General features: G+C 44.3%; 2 protein-coding genes across 7 annotated transcripts in view; one reads left to right on the forward strand and one right to left on the reverse strand.

Annotated features, from left to right (window-relative positions):
* Positions 1-1,588, reverse strand: part of ppp1r9a (protein phosphatase 1, regulatory subunit 9A) — a 49,633-nt gene extending 48,045 nt beyond the window's left edge. Inside the window, exon 1 of one of the 2 annotated variants that reach the window (XM_028963191.1) lies at positions 1,415-1,588. The gene's annotated coding sequence lies outside the window, so the exon portion shown is untranslated. Of the gene's footprint in view, positions 1-411; positions 510-1,414 lie in introns of those variants that run through there. The other variant, XM_028963190.1, reaches the window with a different exon arrangement.
* sgce (sarcoglycan, epsilon) lies at positions 488-15,016 on the forward strand. 5 transcript variants are annotated; one of them, XM_028963194.1, is made up of 13 exons: positions 489-654; positions 1,008-1,052; positions 4,011-4,133; positions 4,359-4,516; positions 5,924-5,996; positions 8,291-8,489; positions 10,607-10,769; positions 12,332-12,546; positions 12,954-12,980; positions 13,404-13,592; positions 14,073-14,116; positions 14,261-14,298; positions 14,451-14,699. In XM_028963194.1, the coding sequence occupies exons 1-13, from the start codon at positions 618-620 to the stop codon at positions 14,499-14,501; spliced, it is 1,362 nt and encodes a 453-aa protein (XP_028819027.1). In that variant the 5' UTR covers positions 489-617; the 3' UTR covers positions 14,502-14,699. The 5 variants fall into 5 exon arrangements, with proteins under 5 accessions (XP_028819028.1, XP_028819027.1, XP_028819031.1 ...); XM_028963195.1 differs by lacking the exons at positions 14,261-14,298; positions 14,451-14,699 and adding an exon at positions 14,742-15,016 and having other exon boundaries at positions 488-654; XM_028963198.1 differs by lacking the exon at positions 14,261-14,298 and having other exon boundaries at positions 490-654.
* Positions 15,017-15,247: the final 231 nt, after the last annotated feature.

Genomic DNA, 15,247 nt, shown 5'->3' on the forward strand with positions numbered 1-15,247 from the left:
ACACCTTAGCGGGGCTTAGCACATAACTCCACATGTGTTCATTCATAGTTTTGATGCCTTCAGTGAGAATCTACCAACGTAAATGGTCGTGAAAATAAAGAAAACACATGGAATGAGAAGGTGTCCCCACTTTTGGCCTGTACTGTGTGTGGAAATGTCTGTTAATGATGGAATGCAGACATGTGTCTTTATTCATTATCAGAAGACGGATTAAAGAAGCAATAAAACGGGCGTCTGCTGCCTCAGCAGATGTGGGTTTTGACTACATCGCTATTTCCGACCTCGCCACTGACTAGTTACTGTGCTGTTTTTTGTCATTTTACTCAAACCCATTTCACGTTGTTGTCTTTTTTTCATGGAAAAACCGAGGTTAATAAATCGCGAGTTTATATATATATATATATTTTCCACCTCCATCTTCTGCGCCAGATGTTTCCGACCGAGCAGGGGCGCGTTCGGTCGCCGCGCAGGGACGCAGGCGCAGCGCCGAATTCCTCCGGAGGGATAACCGGGGACCGGCCGCGAACGCGCGTCGTCCTCCTCCTCCTCCTCCCTTTAAAAAAAAAAAAAAAACCAATTCTATTCCACTTTATTTCATTTCGTCTTATTAACGAAGCATGGACGCCGCCGGCCTCGCCGCGTGGTTTTGTGCGGGTACGTAGTCGCACGGAGCCGCTTCTGCGCCGCTTAGCCGGCGTGCTAAGCCCCGCCGCCGCTTAGCCCCGGTCGGGCGCGAACGGAAACGTTTCGCCGCGGAACGAAATAAACGCGTTTATTCTCGTCCGGTCGGGCCTGCGACATTTTATTATTTTTTTTGCGCGACAGCCTAAGAAGATGAGACGAGTGTCACCGTCCCTTAAGGGTTCCAAGGGTCGCCGCGCCGCGTTGCATTGCGTGTGTTTGTGTGGGTGTTGTTGTTGTTTTTTTTTTTTTACTTTGCAATTCACCCTTTTTTCTCCCTGTTTTTTTTTTTTTTTTCGTTTGTTTGCTTCCTGCGCGTTATAAAGCTTGCGCGACGTGTTCTGGTGCCAGCGCGACAAATCGGGGCCACGGTGAGTGTGACCGTGTGGTTTTGTCCTAACACGACGTCGTCTGTTAACCCCCCACCCCAGTAGATCTAACCGCGTACAAGTTTCGACGTGCGACGCGTCGAAATGCAACGATAGTCCCAGTCCAAGGGTTTTTATGCGAGACCTCCAAATCAGATTCATAATTCAAGTTTTATTTGTCACACGCAGAGTCGTGCAGGGTGTGACACGCAGTGAAATGCTTTAAAAATGCATCGTCGAAATTTGTGCGTGTCGGTGCATCGGCCCACAATGAGGATTTGGTTCTGCTGTTACCAGGGACTACAGGCCTGAATTGTCCCTCCGAAGCCCCTGGCCCCCCCCCCCCCCCCCGCCACGCCTCTTACCTGGCCCGTGGAGCGTTTCCTCGGCACCCCGGGGTGCCCGCTGGCCTGGCACGGGGTGGCACCTTCGAACCCGGGAGGGCCTGCGCTTATTCTGTCCCGAGCAGGAGTCGGGACGCCGGACGTGTACCTTTCGGGCCGCGTCCAAGGTCGGCTCATAAAAGCATAAACCGGCGCGGGAGTGTGCCTCCGCCAATTTGGCCGGATTACCTTGGATATTAGCGGTTTAGCATTAACCATTAATGGGTGAGCTATTAGACAGAGGCGTTTCGCTGCCCGGCCTCAAACCACACGGACGTGGCCCGTTCGGGGACACGTACCTGCCGAGCAGGTAATTCACATTTACAGCATTTACCGGAGGCCCTTATCCAGAGCGACTTACAGTCAGTAGTTACAGGGACAGTCCCCCCCCTGGAGACACTCAGGGTTAAGTGTCCTGCTCAGGAACACGATGGTATTAAGTGGGATTTGAACCTGGGTCTTCTGGTTCATAGGCGAGTCTGTTACCTGCTAGGCAACTACCACCCTATGCTTTTACCCGCCCCGCCTACCTAACCTCCATTATGGCGGTATAGCGGCACAGCTTTACCAATTCATTTACATTTACCAGACGCCCTTGTCCAGAGCAGTCAGTAGTGACAGGGACGGACCCCCTGGAGACACTCGGGGTCAAGTGTGGTTTGTGGTCTTCCAGTTCACCAATTCAGCAGTCAAAAGGTCATCCTTCTCTCTTTTTCTTTTAGGATTTCCATATACGGTTTTATTGCTTACTTTATAGATACGATTGGCGAATTGGTACGGGGATTTCGAAAGTCACAAACGAATATCTCGCCGTTCACAAATCTATTACTTGATTCGACAACAAATGTAACAAGATTCACAAATATGATTAAATGTAACACCGTTAACAAACAAAGCCACGTTTACAAACCACCGCATATATTTGCGAATACCCTTACATCCATTTATGGATTTTTGAAAGTTCCCTGACGGCCAATCGCATCAACTGATGTTCAAGTGTTTGGTTTTATGTCGACAACATTGTCGTGGTCTCTTGGAAGGGAAAAAAGTCATAAAAAGAGCGTTTTGTTGTGGTAGTGACAGCATTTTCCCCGTTCAAGCACATCTGTCCGCTATGAGTGTCCATTTTATATCGTGTGTATTCGCGTGTGTAATACCTATATGGCGGTAATAAATACATTATTGGTACGTCCATCACTTTTGTCATATATATATATATATACACACACACACACACACACACACACGTTGCAGTCGGAAAGTGGTGGGAGGCATTGCATGACATCGAATGTAGATGAAGTACGAAAGATGACAGTACGAAAGTGTGTAGATAAAATGTCTAAAATATACATACAAATGTACAAATGCCGCCTTTTATAAATAGGATTCAACGTTCACCGTAGCACTACAGAATCTGCAGAGCAAATATGATGTTGTCTTCTCCGGTACCGGACACGGTAGTGAGTTAACTCAAATTCACTGGACTAAAGATCCTAATTATGATTTGCGAGTGAGTTCTGTTTGCCGCAGTAAATAATCAACTGGCATGTCTTAACACCGTGGCGTGTTTTAACGTTTTAACATGGGGCGTACGTGTGGTGTTTTGAGACAACCTGCCATGTCTGGAGGAGTCCGGAGATGTAGGCTCCACCACACTCCATTCCACCACAATTCAGGGTTCTTACGGTTCCGTATTCCAGCACTTCTGCTCCTGCGTGTCTCCTTTTCAAAGCCATGTCTTTTACAGATGATGATCCATGCCATGGCATGACTGAACACTGTCGTTTAAGCTCAGCTTCTCAGGGTTTTCATGAATATAGTTTAACAAAGTTCTGGTAAATTTGTCAAAGTTCAGAGAACATACGAGAAACCATGAAAATTGAATTATTGAAAGTCATGGAGATTCTATTGTAAAAATGCGTAAGAACCCTGATAATAGTACATAAACCACCTTGGTGGGGTGTCCTAAATGGTTAAGGAAGCGGCCCCGCAATCAGAAGGTTGCCGGTTCGAGTCCCGATCCGCCGAGGTGCCACTGAGCAAAGCACCGTCCCCACACACTGCTCCCCGGGCGCCTGTCATGGCTGCCCACTGCTCACCAAGGGTGACGGTTGAATGCAGAGGACACGTTTCGTTGTATCACAATGACAATCACTTCACTTTCACTTGAAGGGTAATGGTGCTGTATATGACGTGGGAACCATTGATGATTATGGAATGTGTGTGTGTGTGTGTGTGTGTGTACGGAGTGTGTGACTCATGTTCACCCACACAGACACATTGACATTCAAGCATTCACATACACAGCGCAGCACACAACAAATCTGCATTTAACCGTCACCCTCGGTGAGCAGTGGGCAGCCATGACTGGTGCCCGGGGAGCAGTGTGTGGGGACGGTGCTTTGATCAAGGGGACCTCAGTGGCACCTCGGGTGTTCGGGGTTCGAACCCGCAACCCTTTGGTTACGAGTCCGCTTCCTTAACGTTTAAATACTGGCGATACTTATTTTTACCTCCTCAGGTGACCTTCCCCAGCAACCTGGCTAACTGCCTGTCTTTCCTCCCTACCGTGTCCCAGTGGTCACCATCCTGTCGCGGTCACACGGAGACCGCAACGTCTACCCGTCCGCCGGGGTCCTGTTTGTGCACGTTCTGGAGAGGGAGTACTTCAAAGGGGAGTTCCCGCCTTACCCTAAAGCAGGTGGGGTTGTCGCCTTCTGTGATGGACTTGTTAAACAGAAACGAACAGGTTCCACTGCTAAAAAATGAACTTCTAATCCATTCGTTCCAATTGTCAGTGTCTGACTATGTGACAAGCTTAATGTCGGATGATGTCGTTTTATTCCATGACAGTCTCGTGATTGATGGCCCCCCATTGCCGTGTTTGAAAGCGGTGGTGTTTGATGTGCTCAATTTCTGAATGCAGGCGACGCCAGCAATGACCCCATCACGTTTAACACCAACCTGAAGGGATATCCAGACCGGCCGGGGTGGCTGCGCTACATCCAGAGGTCCTCACACAGCGATGGAGTCCTGTACGGCTCCCCGACAGCAGAGCACGTCGGGAAGCCCACCGTCATCGAGGTATGCATATATATATATATATTAGAGGTGGTCATAGATTAATTTTCTTAATCTAGATTAATCTCACTGTAATCTTGGAATTAATCTAGATTAATCTAGAGTAATCTAAATTAATCTAGATTAATCTATATTAATCTATTTTTTCAAATGAGCCATTTTTATCTATATTAATCTAGATTAAAATGGCTCATTTGAATTCTGCCGAGGGCATTCAGAATATGTGTGCTACCCAAATAATGACTAAAAGTAACTCTTTGAGAACGGGGGCTCATCTCCTGTTTCCAAAATGCATCACAAACTGCTTGAGAAAGCTGTTCTACTATGATAGTTGGTGATGAAAATAAGATGTACTTGTGTTTACCAACTGTTTATTCAGTTAAATAGCTGCATCCATGTTACCACGTCACGTTTGATGTGGTCATTTCACAGTTCAAAGACTCGTTCTCGCCCCCTACAGTGCAATTCGGCTAGGTATGCATTCGCGCTAAAATATCAAGGTGAAAGTCATCATAGTGTAGCGTTTCTTCTTCTGCATTGTGTAATTTTTTGATTTCGTTTCTTGAACCACAAATGATGAGCTGACACCCAAGAGATTTTCTGTGCAGTGTATTCTGTACAAAAAGCAAGGTCGCGTCAGAGCATCGCGTCTTTCTGCACCTCTCTCTACAATATACAGTATTTAAAGAACATAAAAAAATATTCACAAAATAACACACAAAATATTCCTAATATGTACAGAAATTAAAATGAAAGAAATAACTTTTTGCACACAAACCCCACGCACCTCACAGCTCACGCCATGTGTCCAAGAGAACTAAACCGGGTCTCAAAAACAAAATAAAAGTCTTTAGGAAATAAGAAACTAAAAGACACAAGAAAGAAGAAATATACTTATAAATCTAGTGTAACCATTTAACTCCGGCACAATAGCTTGCGTAGTATAGACAGCTCCCAAGCCAACTTTGTGAATAGATTAACAGTGATATAAGAGTCTCACGTTAACGTAGCACGTTTTAATCACACGATAAGAGTCTCACGTTAACGCAGCACGTTAACGCCGATAACGGCCCACCACTAATATATATATAATATATATACACACACACACACAAATTTGATAAAAGGGAAACAAATTATATATTATAAATTTGCTTAGTTTGCAAAAATCATAATATGTATGCGGCTCATTCTGTTTTTAAAAAATTGTGAGAAAATTGTATCATGAACGTATTGAGAAAATTCATAAAATTTGTAAAAATGTATCAAGTTGAGTGCATTGTTGCTTCCCTAGCATTTCAGAAATGTGAAATACACGAACATAATGTTGAGTATGTTACATGTACCTGTACGTGTGTTCTCTCAGACATTGTATGTGCTGGTTTGAACTTTGACCCTTCCTCTTTGCAGATTACGGCCTACAACAGGCGCACTTTTGAAACCGCCAGGCACAACTTGGTCATAAACATCATGTCTACAGAAGGTAAGAGCTTAACACAAAGCTGAGCATGGATATAATGAGGACCAGGCCTAAGCGTGTTAAGAGCAGAGCTTGTGGCGACATTCTTGCAATCTTTGCATGGTACCCACGTCTTAAGGGTCTTAAAAACTTGAAAAAGTCTTTAATTTTGTATTCATAAGTTAAGGCCTTGAAAAGTTATTGAACTTTGTTCACAGGTCTTAAATTTAGTACATTAAGTATTTTTTCCCCATTCCGGGCGTTATTCGCGCTGCTTGGCTGTGCTGTCAGACCCTTGACCCAAGAATTAAAAAAAAAATGCAATAATATCAGCGCTTGGTGAAGAATTCATTAGAGCCCAAATGGATTTTGAAATGACAATATGACTAAAATGACTAATTAACTGATTAATTAATGAATTTGTCTAGGACCTGCATATTTGCCTCATAATTAACATGGAACTTTTTTAAACACAGTGTTTACAATGAGTGAAATAATTAATTATACTGCTTGGACAACAACTGAATGAATAATCAATAAGCATATCAATAAATATATAAGTACATTTTTCCAAAACTTTTGAACACAATACTCCCATAAAGACCAAATATTGTACCAATAAAAATAAATAATAACCTAATCAAATATAATATTTTGGAAAAAGCCAGTTTTCCCCCTTGGGGGGGAATTATTCAATGGTCTTTTCAATAAAAAGAGGCGGCATGTATGTATAATATAAAGAGGCTATGAGGGCTAAAGCATCTTCACAGCCTTACTTGTCAAGATAAAATTAAGGTTTTTGACATGTAGAATGCTGAAATCATTGTCTCGATGCTGAGCAATTTTGGTGTTTATGGGATTTTGTGCTAAAGAGCTGAGCAATCAAATGTCTCAAATTTTCTTATGCATTTTAAGCACAGGGATGTCAATTAGAAATGTGTTTGTCTTAAGACGACACACATGTGTACCAGGTTTGGTGCATGTAGGTTAAACTTAACCCACATGCACCAAAACTAAACCAAAGAACTGTTCAAAAAGAACAGGGAAGGTCAATGTTGGTCTTAAATTTCATTTAAAGTGCTCTTAAAAAGTCTTACAATTAAGATAAAAAAATCCTGGGGGCGCCCTGTCTTTGATCGTGGTGACTGTTTGGACACAGGCCGCTGTCGTATGAGCCGCTTGCTGACTCCTGAGGGAATATGCAGTGAGGAAAAGAATCTCTACTTCACCAAATTCCTTCACTCAAGAGAAAATGACTGCTTCATTCTGCTCTAAAATCGCTCAGTTTGCCTCGAAAGCAACAGAATATTTTATGTGCTTATGGACCTATGATCATCGAATGATCTGACATATACAAATAAATGGTGATTTCGTCCTTGACTTAATTTAATTGAAGACCCCTGCTGTTCACCTCCAGCCACACGGCACATCACTATGTTTGTATTGTTGTAACGGATTGTTGTTCCAAAATGTGGTGTCTTTATATGTATGCGAAATGTCGCCACTGGGATGCCACCCTTATTACTGTGACCTCGCTTTCCTTGACGCCAGCGGCCATCTGTCCTCTTTCACAGACCAGGGCGCAGACTTCGCCCACCCAGCCAGACACCCGCTCTCACTTCCCCATCGTCAGCTTTCGCACAGACACTCCGTGCAGCTGAGTCATGAGTACGCCGGGCCCATTATATCACATCACAGCAATCTCCCGGTCGCCCAGAACATTATGAACATCACTGATTAGCTTGTTTCAGCAGCTCTGTGATGGCTGAACAACTGCAGAGCTTGAGGAACGTTCCTGACTTGCAGTGGCCGAGACCTGCTAAAAATGGTCCAAGGAAGGTGAACCGGGTCACAGGGTCATCAGCAACCAAAACTCAGCTAAATTGATGCATGTGTTCTCTGGTCCAATAGTAGAACTGTGGCAGCTCAGATCAGTATCAGAATTCCACAACAGTATGGAACGATTACAAAAATAATACCGGAAGTGTACATGAAGCGCAGTTGCAATGTTCAGCGGGGGGATGGTGAAGGGAACAGAAACTGCTCCTGTGTGGGCTGGTCCTGGTCTGCAGGTATATAGATCATCAACTCTGTGTCCAAGGAGGGATCCGTGATGATTTTCCCTGCTAATTCACCTTTCTTGGTGCTTGAGAGGGACAGGTCCTGGATGGAGGGCAGGGTTCTGCTGGTTCTGATAGAACCAAGTCAGATGACACAGTCAGATGACCCTGGAGCGCTGGAGTCGCGCCACGATGCACTATGGGAAGAAGACAAGCACATTTTTTTTGTGTTGAATAATTGCTCTCTCTCGCTGGCAGAGTTCCCCCTGCCCTACCAGGCCGAGTTCTACATTAAGAACATGAATGTGGAGGAGATGCTGGCGAGCGAAGTGCTGGGCGACTTCCTGGGCGCGGTGAAGAACGTGTGGCAGCCGGAGCGTCTGAATGCCATTAACATTACCTCCGCCCTGGACCGGGGAGGGCGTGTCCCGCTTCCTATCAATGACATGAAGGAAGGGTGAGGGCCTTCAGCACAACACACATCTCACACAGCCACACCTAATCAAACTAGCACCTTGATGGCCATGAGAAATGTAGCAGATCCACCAGCATCATGACACCAGATGAGAAATCACATGTATATAAGTATTCACAGCCTTTGCCATGAAGTTCCAAATTGAGCTCAGGTGCATCAACAAAGTATTGAGCAAAGGCTGCGAATACTTATATACACGTGATTTCTCCGTTTTTTAACATTTTTTCATACATTTGCCAAAACCTTAAGTAAAAAAAACTTTCACGTTGACGTTATGGGGTGTTGTGTGTAGAATTCTGAGGGCAAAAAAAGTTTTCATTATTTTGGAATAAGGCTGTAACCATAACAAAATGTGATGATGAAAAAGTGATACTTTCCAGATGCACTGTACATATTTTCAGTCTGTAATGTTTGACATGAATTCTCTGTAGTTGGTTATTAAATATTCAGGTTGTGCTTTTAAAACATGCCATTGTAGAAAGGTTCACATGGACTCAGCCCGGCAGTCCTCTTTATACGTGCCACCCCTGCAGCCATGGCGGATGGCCTCCATGTGACTTTCCGCGCACATCGACTGCAGCCTTGCCTCCCCAGAGTACACTAAGGCTTGTTTCACACAGTTACAGTTAATTGCATTTATCAGACGCCCTTATCCAAAGTGACTTACAGTCACTGGGACAGTCCCCCTGGAGACACTCGGGGTTTAGTGCCTTGCTCAGGGACACGATGTACGTGGGGTTTGAACCTGCGAGTTTGTGGTTCTGCACCGGGTGGAGTTAACAGCAGGGAAAGGCACTGTGTACTCTGCACAACCTTCACGCTCGTGTCATGGCACTAATGGAGGGACTCAGCACTGCTCCGCGTGTGTCATGATGAGCGTATGACCTTCTGGCTCAAGATAGCTCACTTTAATATGATAGTAGTGCACTTCAATAATGCAAAGGATGCATAGAATATATAATACTGTGCAAAATTCACCAATACAGACCAGGGAAACCAAAACCACTCTTTAGCTGAACTGCAAGTAAATTTGTTAATACAACAAAAAACCTCTCTCAAACGTTGATCAAATATTGATTTAACTAATGGATTATGGATTTATTTTCATGAAATGATGTGTGTGTAGAGAAAGATGCTCTGTTCTCCCATTGGTCTCCTATTGATTATTGCCACTTTCACTTTTTAATCATCATTATTCGCGTTATTACATTATTAATACATTATTAAATTTACTTACAAGTTACTGTTTAAATATTCAACTAGTTTCACTCAGTGCTTTTAAACAGCACTGTGTATACAGACAATTACATATAATACATTGTACATATATTATAACGGTACTCACATATTACAACATAATATGTACATATGTATGTATTTAGTGGTATTATAAGACAAGATATTATCTTCTGTTCAAAAGGAATCATTTAGACCAGGTGATGTGTATACATCTTTATTTTTCTTGGGCAACGCACCGCTTTTTTGACATGAAAATTTTAATTAAAATAATAATTGAAAGCAGTACACAAACAGTAAAAATACAGTAAAGCAGCAGCAATACAAAAACTACTTAAGCAGCAACTATACGATAAAACAGAGCTAAATATCACTTTAGACAACAAAATACAAATAACATGCAAATATTAGCAATATGTAAGTACTACGAGTGTTAATGGGTGTTACCATGGGTGGTAGTAGCCTAGTGGGTAACACACTACCATTACCATTGTGTCCCTGAGCAAGACACTTAACCCTAAGTGTCTCTGGAGGGACTGTCCCTGTAACTACTAATTGTAAGTTGCTCTGGATAAGGGCGTCTGATAAATGCCAATAATGTAATGTAAATGTTAATATAACCGTTATTGTGAATTATTGCAGATGACGTAATATGAGCAAAATGTGGCATAATCCCAGATTCTGGCATAACATTCCCTAGTCACCGGCTTCAGAAAAGGAACGTTCCGCTGTAATGAACAATTATTACCGTCACAATTCAAGATATGAATTTGTTGTTGTCGTAATTCATTGTTATACATGCATATTCATCATGTGAAAAAGTCTGCAGAACAAGCGCATATGATACGTGTGTGTGTGTTCAGCGTTTACGTGATGGTGGGCGCGGACGTCCAGTTCTCCTCCTGCCTGCGCGAGGTGGAAACCCCGCAGAACCAGCTGCGCTGCAGCCAGGAGATGGAGCCGCTCATCAGCTGCGACAAGAAGTTCCGAGCGCAGTTCCACATCGACTGGTGCAAGATCTCGCTGGTGAGCAGGCGGCACGTGGACACTCGGTACACTCGTCATACTCTGACCTCTGACCTCAACGTTCGGTTGACCTTTTGCCGTGCTGGCCATGACTATTTGCTCCGCCTGCATTGCACCGACTGAGCTTTCACCATTCTCGGCCTCCAGGTCGACTACGTTCAGCACAGATAAAGGGGTGGCACAGGCAGTGGTGGCCTAGTGGGCAAGGAAGCACACTCGCAACCAGAAGGTTGCCGGTTCGAATCCCGAACGGCCAAGGTGCCACTGAGGTCCCCTTGATGAAGGTACCGTCCCCACACACTGCTCCATGGGCACCTGTCATGGCCGCACACTGCTCACCAAGGGTGACGGATAAATACAGAGGACACGTGTCACGTGTGCGGTCACAGTAACGATCACTTTCAGATATGAAAAAATGTAAACATATTATAAGATCCCCAGTACGCCACTGCTCACCTTTTTTTTTTTTTTTTTTTTTAATCAATCGTGAATCATGACGTTTATTTCAAAAGAAAAGAAATGTAGAAAAATTCACAGCAGCGTAACAAAACTGGAAAAACGGAAAAGATGGAATTATTAATCCAATGACTGTTTAGTTTGCTGGAGATGGATCTGTGCATTTAAGAAGTGTTGGACTTCCACCAAGCAACGTTGCAAATGCAGACATACGCTACATGTCAAAAAAAAGGTCACGACCTGGATCCGACAAAGCAAATTGGACAGCTCGTCCCATTTGGACCATTACTGTCTGGATGATTGCGTTCCGGTTTGCGACCTCAACTGATGCCGCGAGCGGCTGCGAATTTCTTTTTCCCTGTTTTCCAAGTTGACAATGCCAGGATTCATCAGGCTGAACATGTGAAAGAACTGTTCAGGGAGCTGTTCACACGGAGTCCAGACTTTTAACCCCATTGAGAATCTTTGGGATGGGCTAGAGATATAGTGTAGAAATGGAGGTTGAGACATTGCAGAAGCTCATCGAAACAATGCCACTGCTAATGGGTGCCATATTCAGTGTTATGTCCAGCTGAGCTGTTTGAAATAATATTTTCTGGGGAAAAAACAAGGATACACGTCCTGCTGCTGGTCCTGCTTTTTACATACCACATATAGTACTAATGTGTGGTGTAAATGTTGAGAATTTTACTTTCAGCCAATACCTAGAGACAATAATCCAGAGTGACTTACAATCAGTAGTGACAGGGACAGTCCCCCCTGGGTTAATTGTCTTAATCAGGGACACAACAGACAGACATTGTGAAAGTGAAGTGATTGTCATTGTGAAACACTGCGGCACAGCATGCGGTGACACAACGAAATGTGTCCTCTGCATTTAACCATCACCCTTGGTGAGCAGGGGGCGGCCATGACAGGCGCCCGGGGAGCAGTGTGTGGGGACGGTACCTTCATCAAGGGAACCTCAGTGGCACCACTGCCCCACCACTGTGGTCTTCTGGTTCATAGGCAAGTTTGTTACTCAGTAGGCTATGGCAACCCACAACGTCTGCGCATGGTTCCTGAGGTGCTCAAGTGACAATGACTGACTCTCGTGACCCTCGTAGGTGGACATCACGAAGGTGGTGCCAGTGTACCGGGAGCGGCTCGTCCCCGGCACCGGGGTGCTGCCGGACGTTGGGGAGTACAACCCCCCTTCAGAGATGCTGAGGAGCCGGGATTACTTCACCGACTTCCTGGTCACCCTGGCGGTGCCGTCTGCAGTCGCGCTGGTGCTGTTCACCATCCTCGGCTACTCCATGTGCTGCCGGCGGGAGGGGGTGTAAGTGTGTCATTTCAGAGAAGGCACTCACACACACCTACACCTACACACACACACATACGTGTATCGACACGAGGTCACATTGAGGCTTTTTTTTTAATAAATGAAATAATAGTTAGAAGTTTAGAATAAATATGAATCCAGTCGAAAGCAGCTCCCAGGTCACGTGGTCCCTGTCTGTCTGACTCATCGACACGCACACACACGATGTCCCACATCTCATCTTCATCACCCCATTCAGGTGGCTTTTGTCATCGTCATTTATGCGCAGAACTCGGTCCGCTGGGCTGGGAGACGTAGCCCAGGCCCTCCACGAGACAATTTGCATTCCATTTGCTTCTTTTTTTTTTTTTTTTGTGAAGATGTTAATATTAGTATTTAATTCAGTAATTTTGTTTTGTTTCTAGGGAAAAAAGAAACATGCAAACACCAGAGTAAGTCTATCCTCTACTGTGGCTTTACTTTTTTCCCTTGATATATAACATTTATTTTTTATTCGTTAGGTCTGATTAGCTGTGGTTAGGGGATGTAGGGTATTTGTTATTAATTTGCCTGTATCACAACTTTACGTTTTTGTCGGAACCCCTTCATGGTGACATTGTCATATCCATCGTCCACGTCTGTGTTCTCCACGCCATCATCTGGTGGGCAGCTGCTTTGATTCGTAGAGGGACAATCTGACCTAAATAACTGAACTGTGAGGGGGCGGGGCCACAGCAGCACCACCAGGGTGCCTCCTCCTCCGCCCTCTCAAACACTCGCAGAGTCCGGAACGTAGACAGAAGCGGCCAGGACACTGTTCTGGGACGTCCTGGACGGGCCGGTTTGGTAATTTCGAGCGTGTCTTCTCCCTTCAGCATCCAGCTGGTGCACCACAGCTCCATCCAGAAGTCCACTAAAGAGCTGAGGGGCATGTCCAAGAACCGGGAGATCTCGTGGCCCCTGTCCACACTTCCTGTGTTCCACCCGGTGAGCGGGGAGGTGGTGCCGCCCCTACACCCGGACAACTACGAGACCACCAGCATGCCCCTGATGCAGACGCAGACGTGAGGCTTTTTTTTTTTTTGGATTGGATTAATGTAAGATGAGGTCAAGGTCAAAGACATCCTCAGTATTTACACGAGTACATAAAACAGGACAGAACAGATTGGTATTCTATTGATGGAAGACCTTTTTGTTGGAGTATAGTTATTTCAAATTTTAAGTTTAAAATGGGAGGAGCCCGATGATTGACAGCTCTCACACACCTCTTCCTGATTCTGGATGTTTAACGATTTTTATTTAATCTACTCCTTCATGTGAATCGTAGGGACTCCTTTGATCTTAAACTAGTGAACATGCCCCAGGCTTAGTGCACAGCACTGCATTCAGTGCCAGTTTGAAAATAGTGCCCAGTACGTTCAAATTTTGTGGCGTTTATAACACACTTGTGCACTTTAAATGCCATTTCACATCATAAAATGAGCTGATGTCTACAAAGAAAGCAATTAAATGTAAAACAAAAGATGTTCTGATGTTTCATTCAGGAATTTACAGAATCAGGTGCAGATTCCACAGCAGCAGCCTTCGGGTACGTATGTTTTTTTTTTTTTGTAGATTACAAATTCATAACTAGAAAGAGCAAATCAAACATTAATGCTCGATGAGCATAAAATGTGCATTGGTACGACACACTAACGTGCTGTTCTGTCCATTCGTTTACCGCTAACAAAAGGAGATAATTATTGTATGTCGACATTTCGAAGGCTGGAGGCAAGTATGACCACGTGCTTCGGTTAAATAGCGTTCCCCACCGCGGAACAGCCCAAAACGAGTTAACTAATAAAACGATAATTAGGGCTGTCGACGTTGACACGTTATCGCTCGCACTTCATTTGCATTTTTTTTCTTTCCCTTCTTCATAGGTCAATGGTATTCCTGAAGAGAGGAAAGTGGCAGAAGCGCTTAACTTGTGATATAAAAATTCAAAATGCTGTGCTTTTTATTAATTTATTGTTATTAACTCACCCAAGCCATGTGTTTGTACCTGTGTACTGGTGTGCATGCATCGCAGTAGACGCTTCAGAGTCTGCTGCGCACATTTACGCCTCCGTTCTCATTTTTTAATGGTCGAGTCTTGTGCCTTTTTAAAAATAAAATAAAAATCAAAACAGCACGACTTGGTCGACTAACCGGATGCGGAATGCACGTTTTAGAAGTTCTGGGCTGCTGGTTTCCTGACGCACATGGATTTGGTCTTCAAAGTATGGTCACGTGCTGAAAACCGTACGCCGCCGCACACCGAAACACACCACTCCAGACCACCGATGACGAATATATGAAAGGAACCACAGGCTGTGATGTTCCAGGTTTACAGAGGTTCACTCTTCATTTGCACAGGATATATGTCCTTAAAAGGAATGGAAGAAGGTTGAAAAATCACCTTGAGACGCTTAAAATATAGAAAAATAAATAAAATTGGTTTTAAGGACTGGTAGTGCAGCTTCCTGTTTCCTCCCAACCTCAGTCATGTAAAAGTGAATGAAGTTTTAAGCGATATTGGCATGTATTTTAAACGAAGGACAAGTGAGTTGCGCATGCGGCAGAGAATAGTGAAAGTGAAGTGAAGGTAATTGTGATACACAGCAGCACAGCACACGGTGACATAACGAAATGTGTCCTCTGCATTTAACCCATCACCCTTGGTGTGCAGTGGGCGGCC

This window comes from Denticeps clupeoides, chromosome 20, assembly GCF_900700375.1.
Source record: "Denticeps clupeoides chromosome 20, fDenClu1.1, whole genome shotgun sequence".
Classification (NCBI taxonomy): Eukaryota; Metazoa; Chordata; class Actinopteri; order Clupeiformes; family Denticipitidae; genus Denticeps; species Denticeps clupeoides.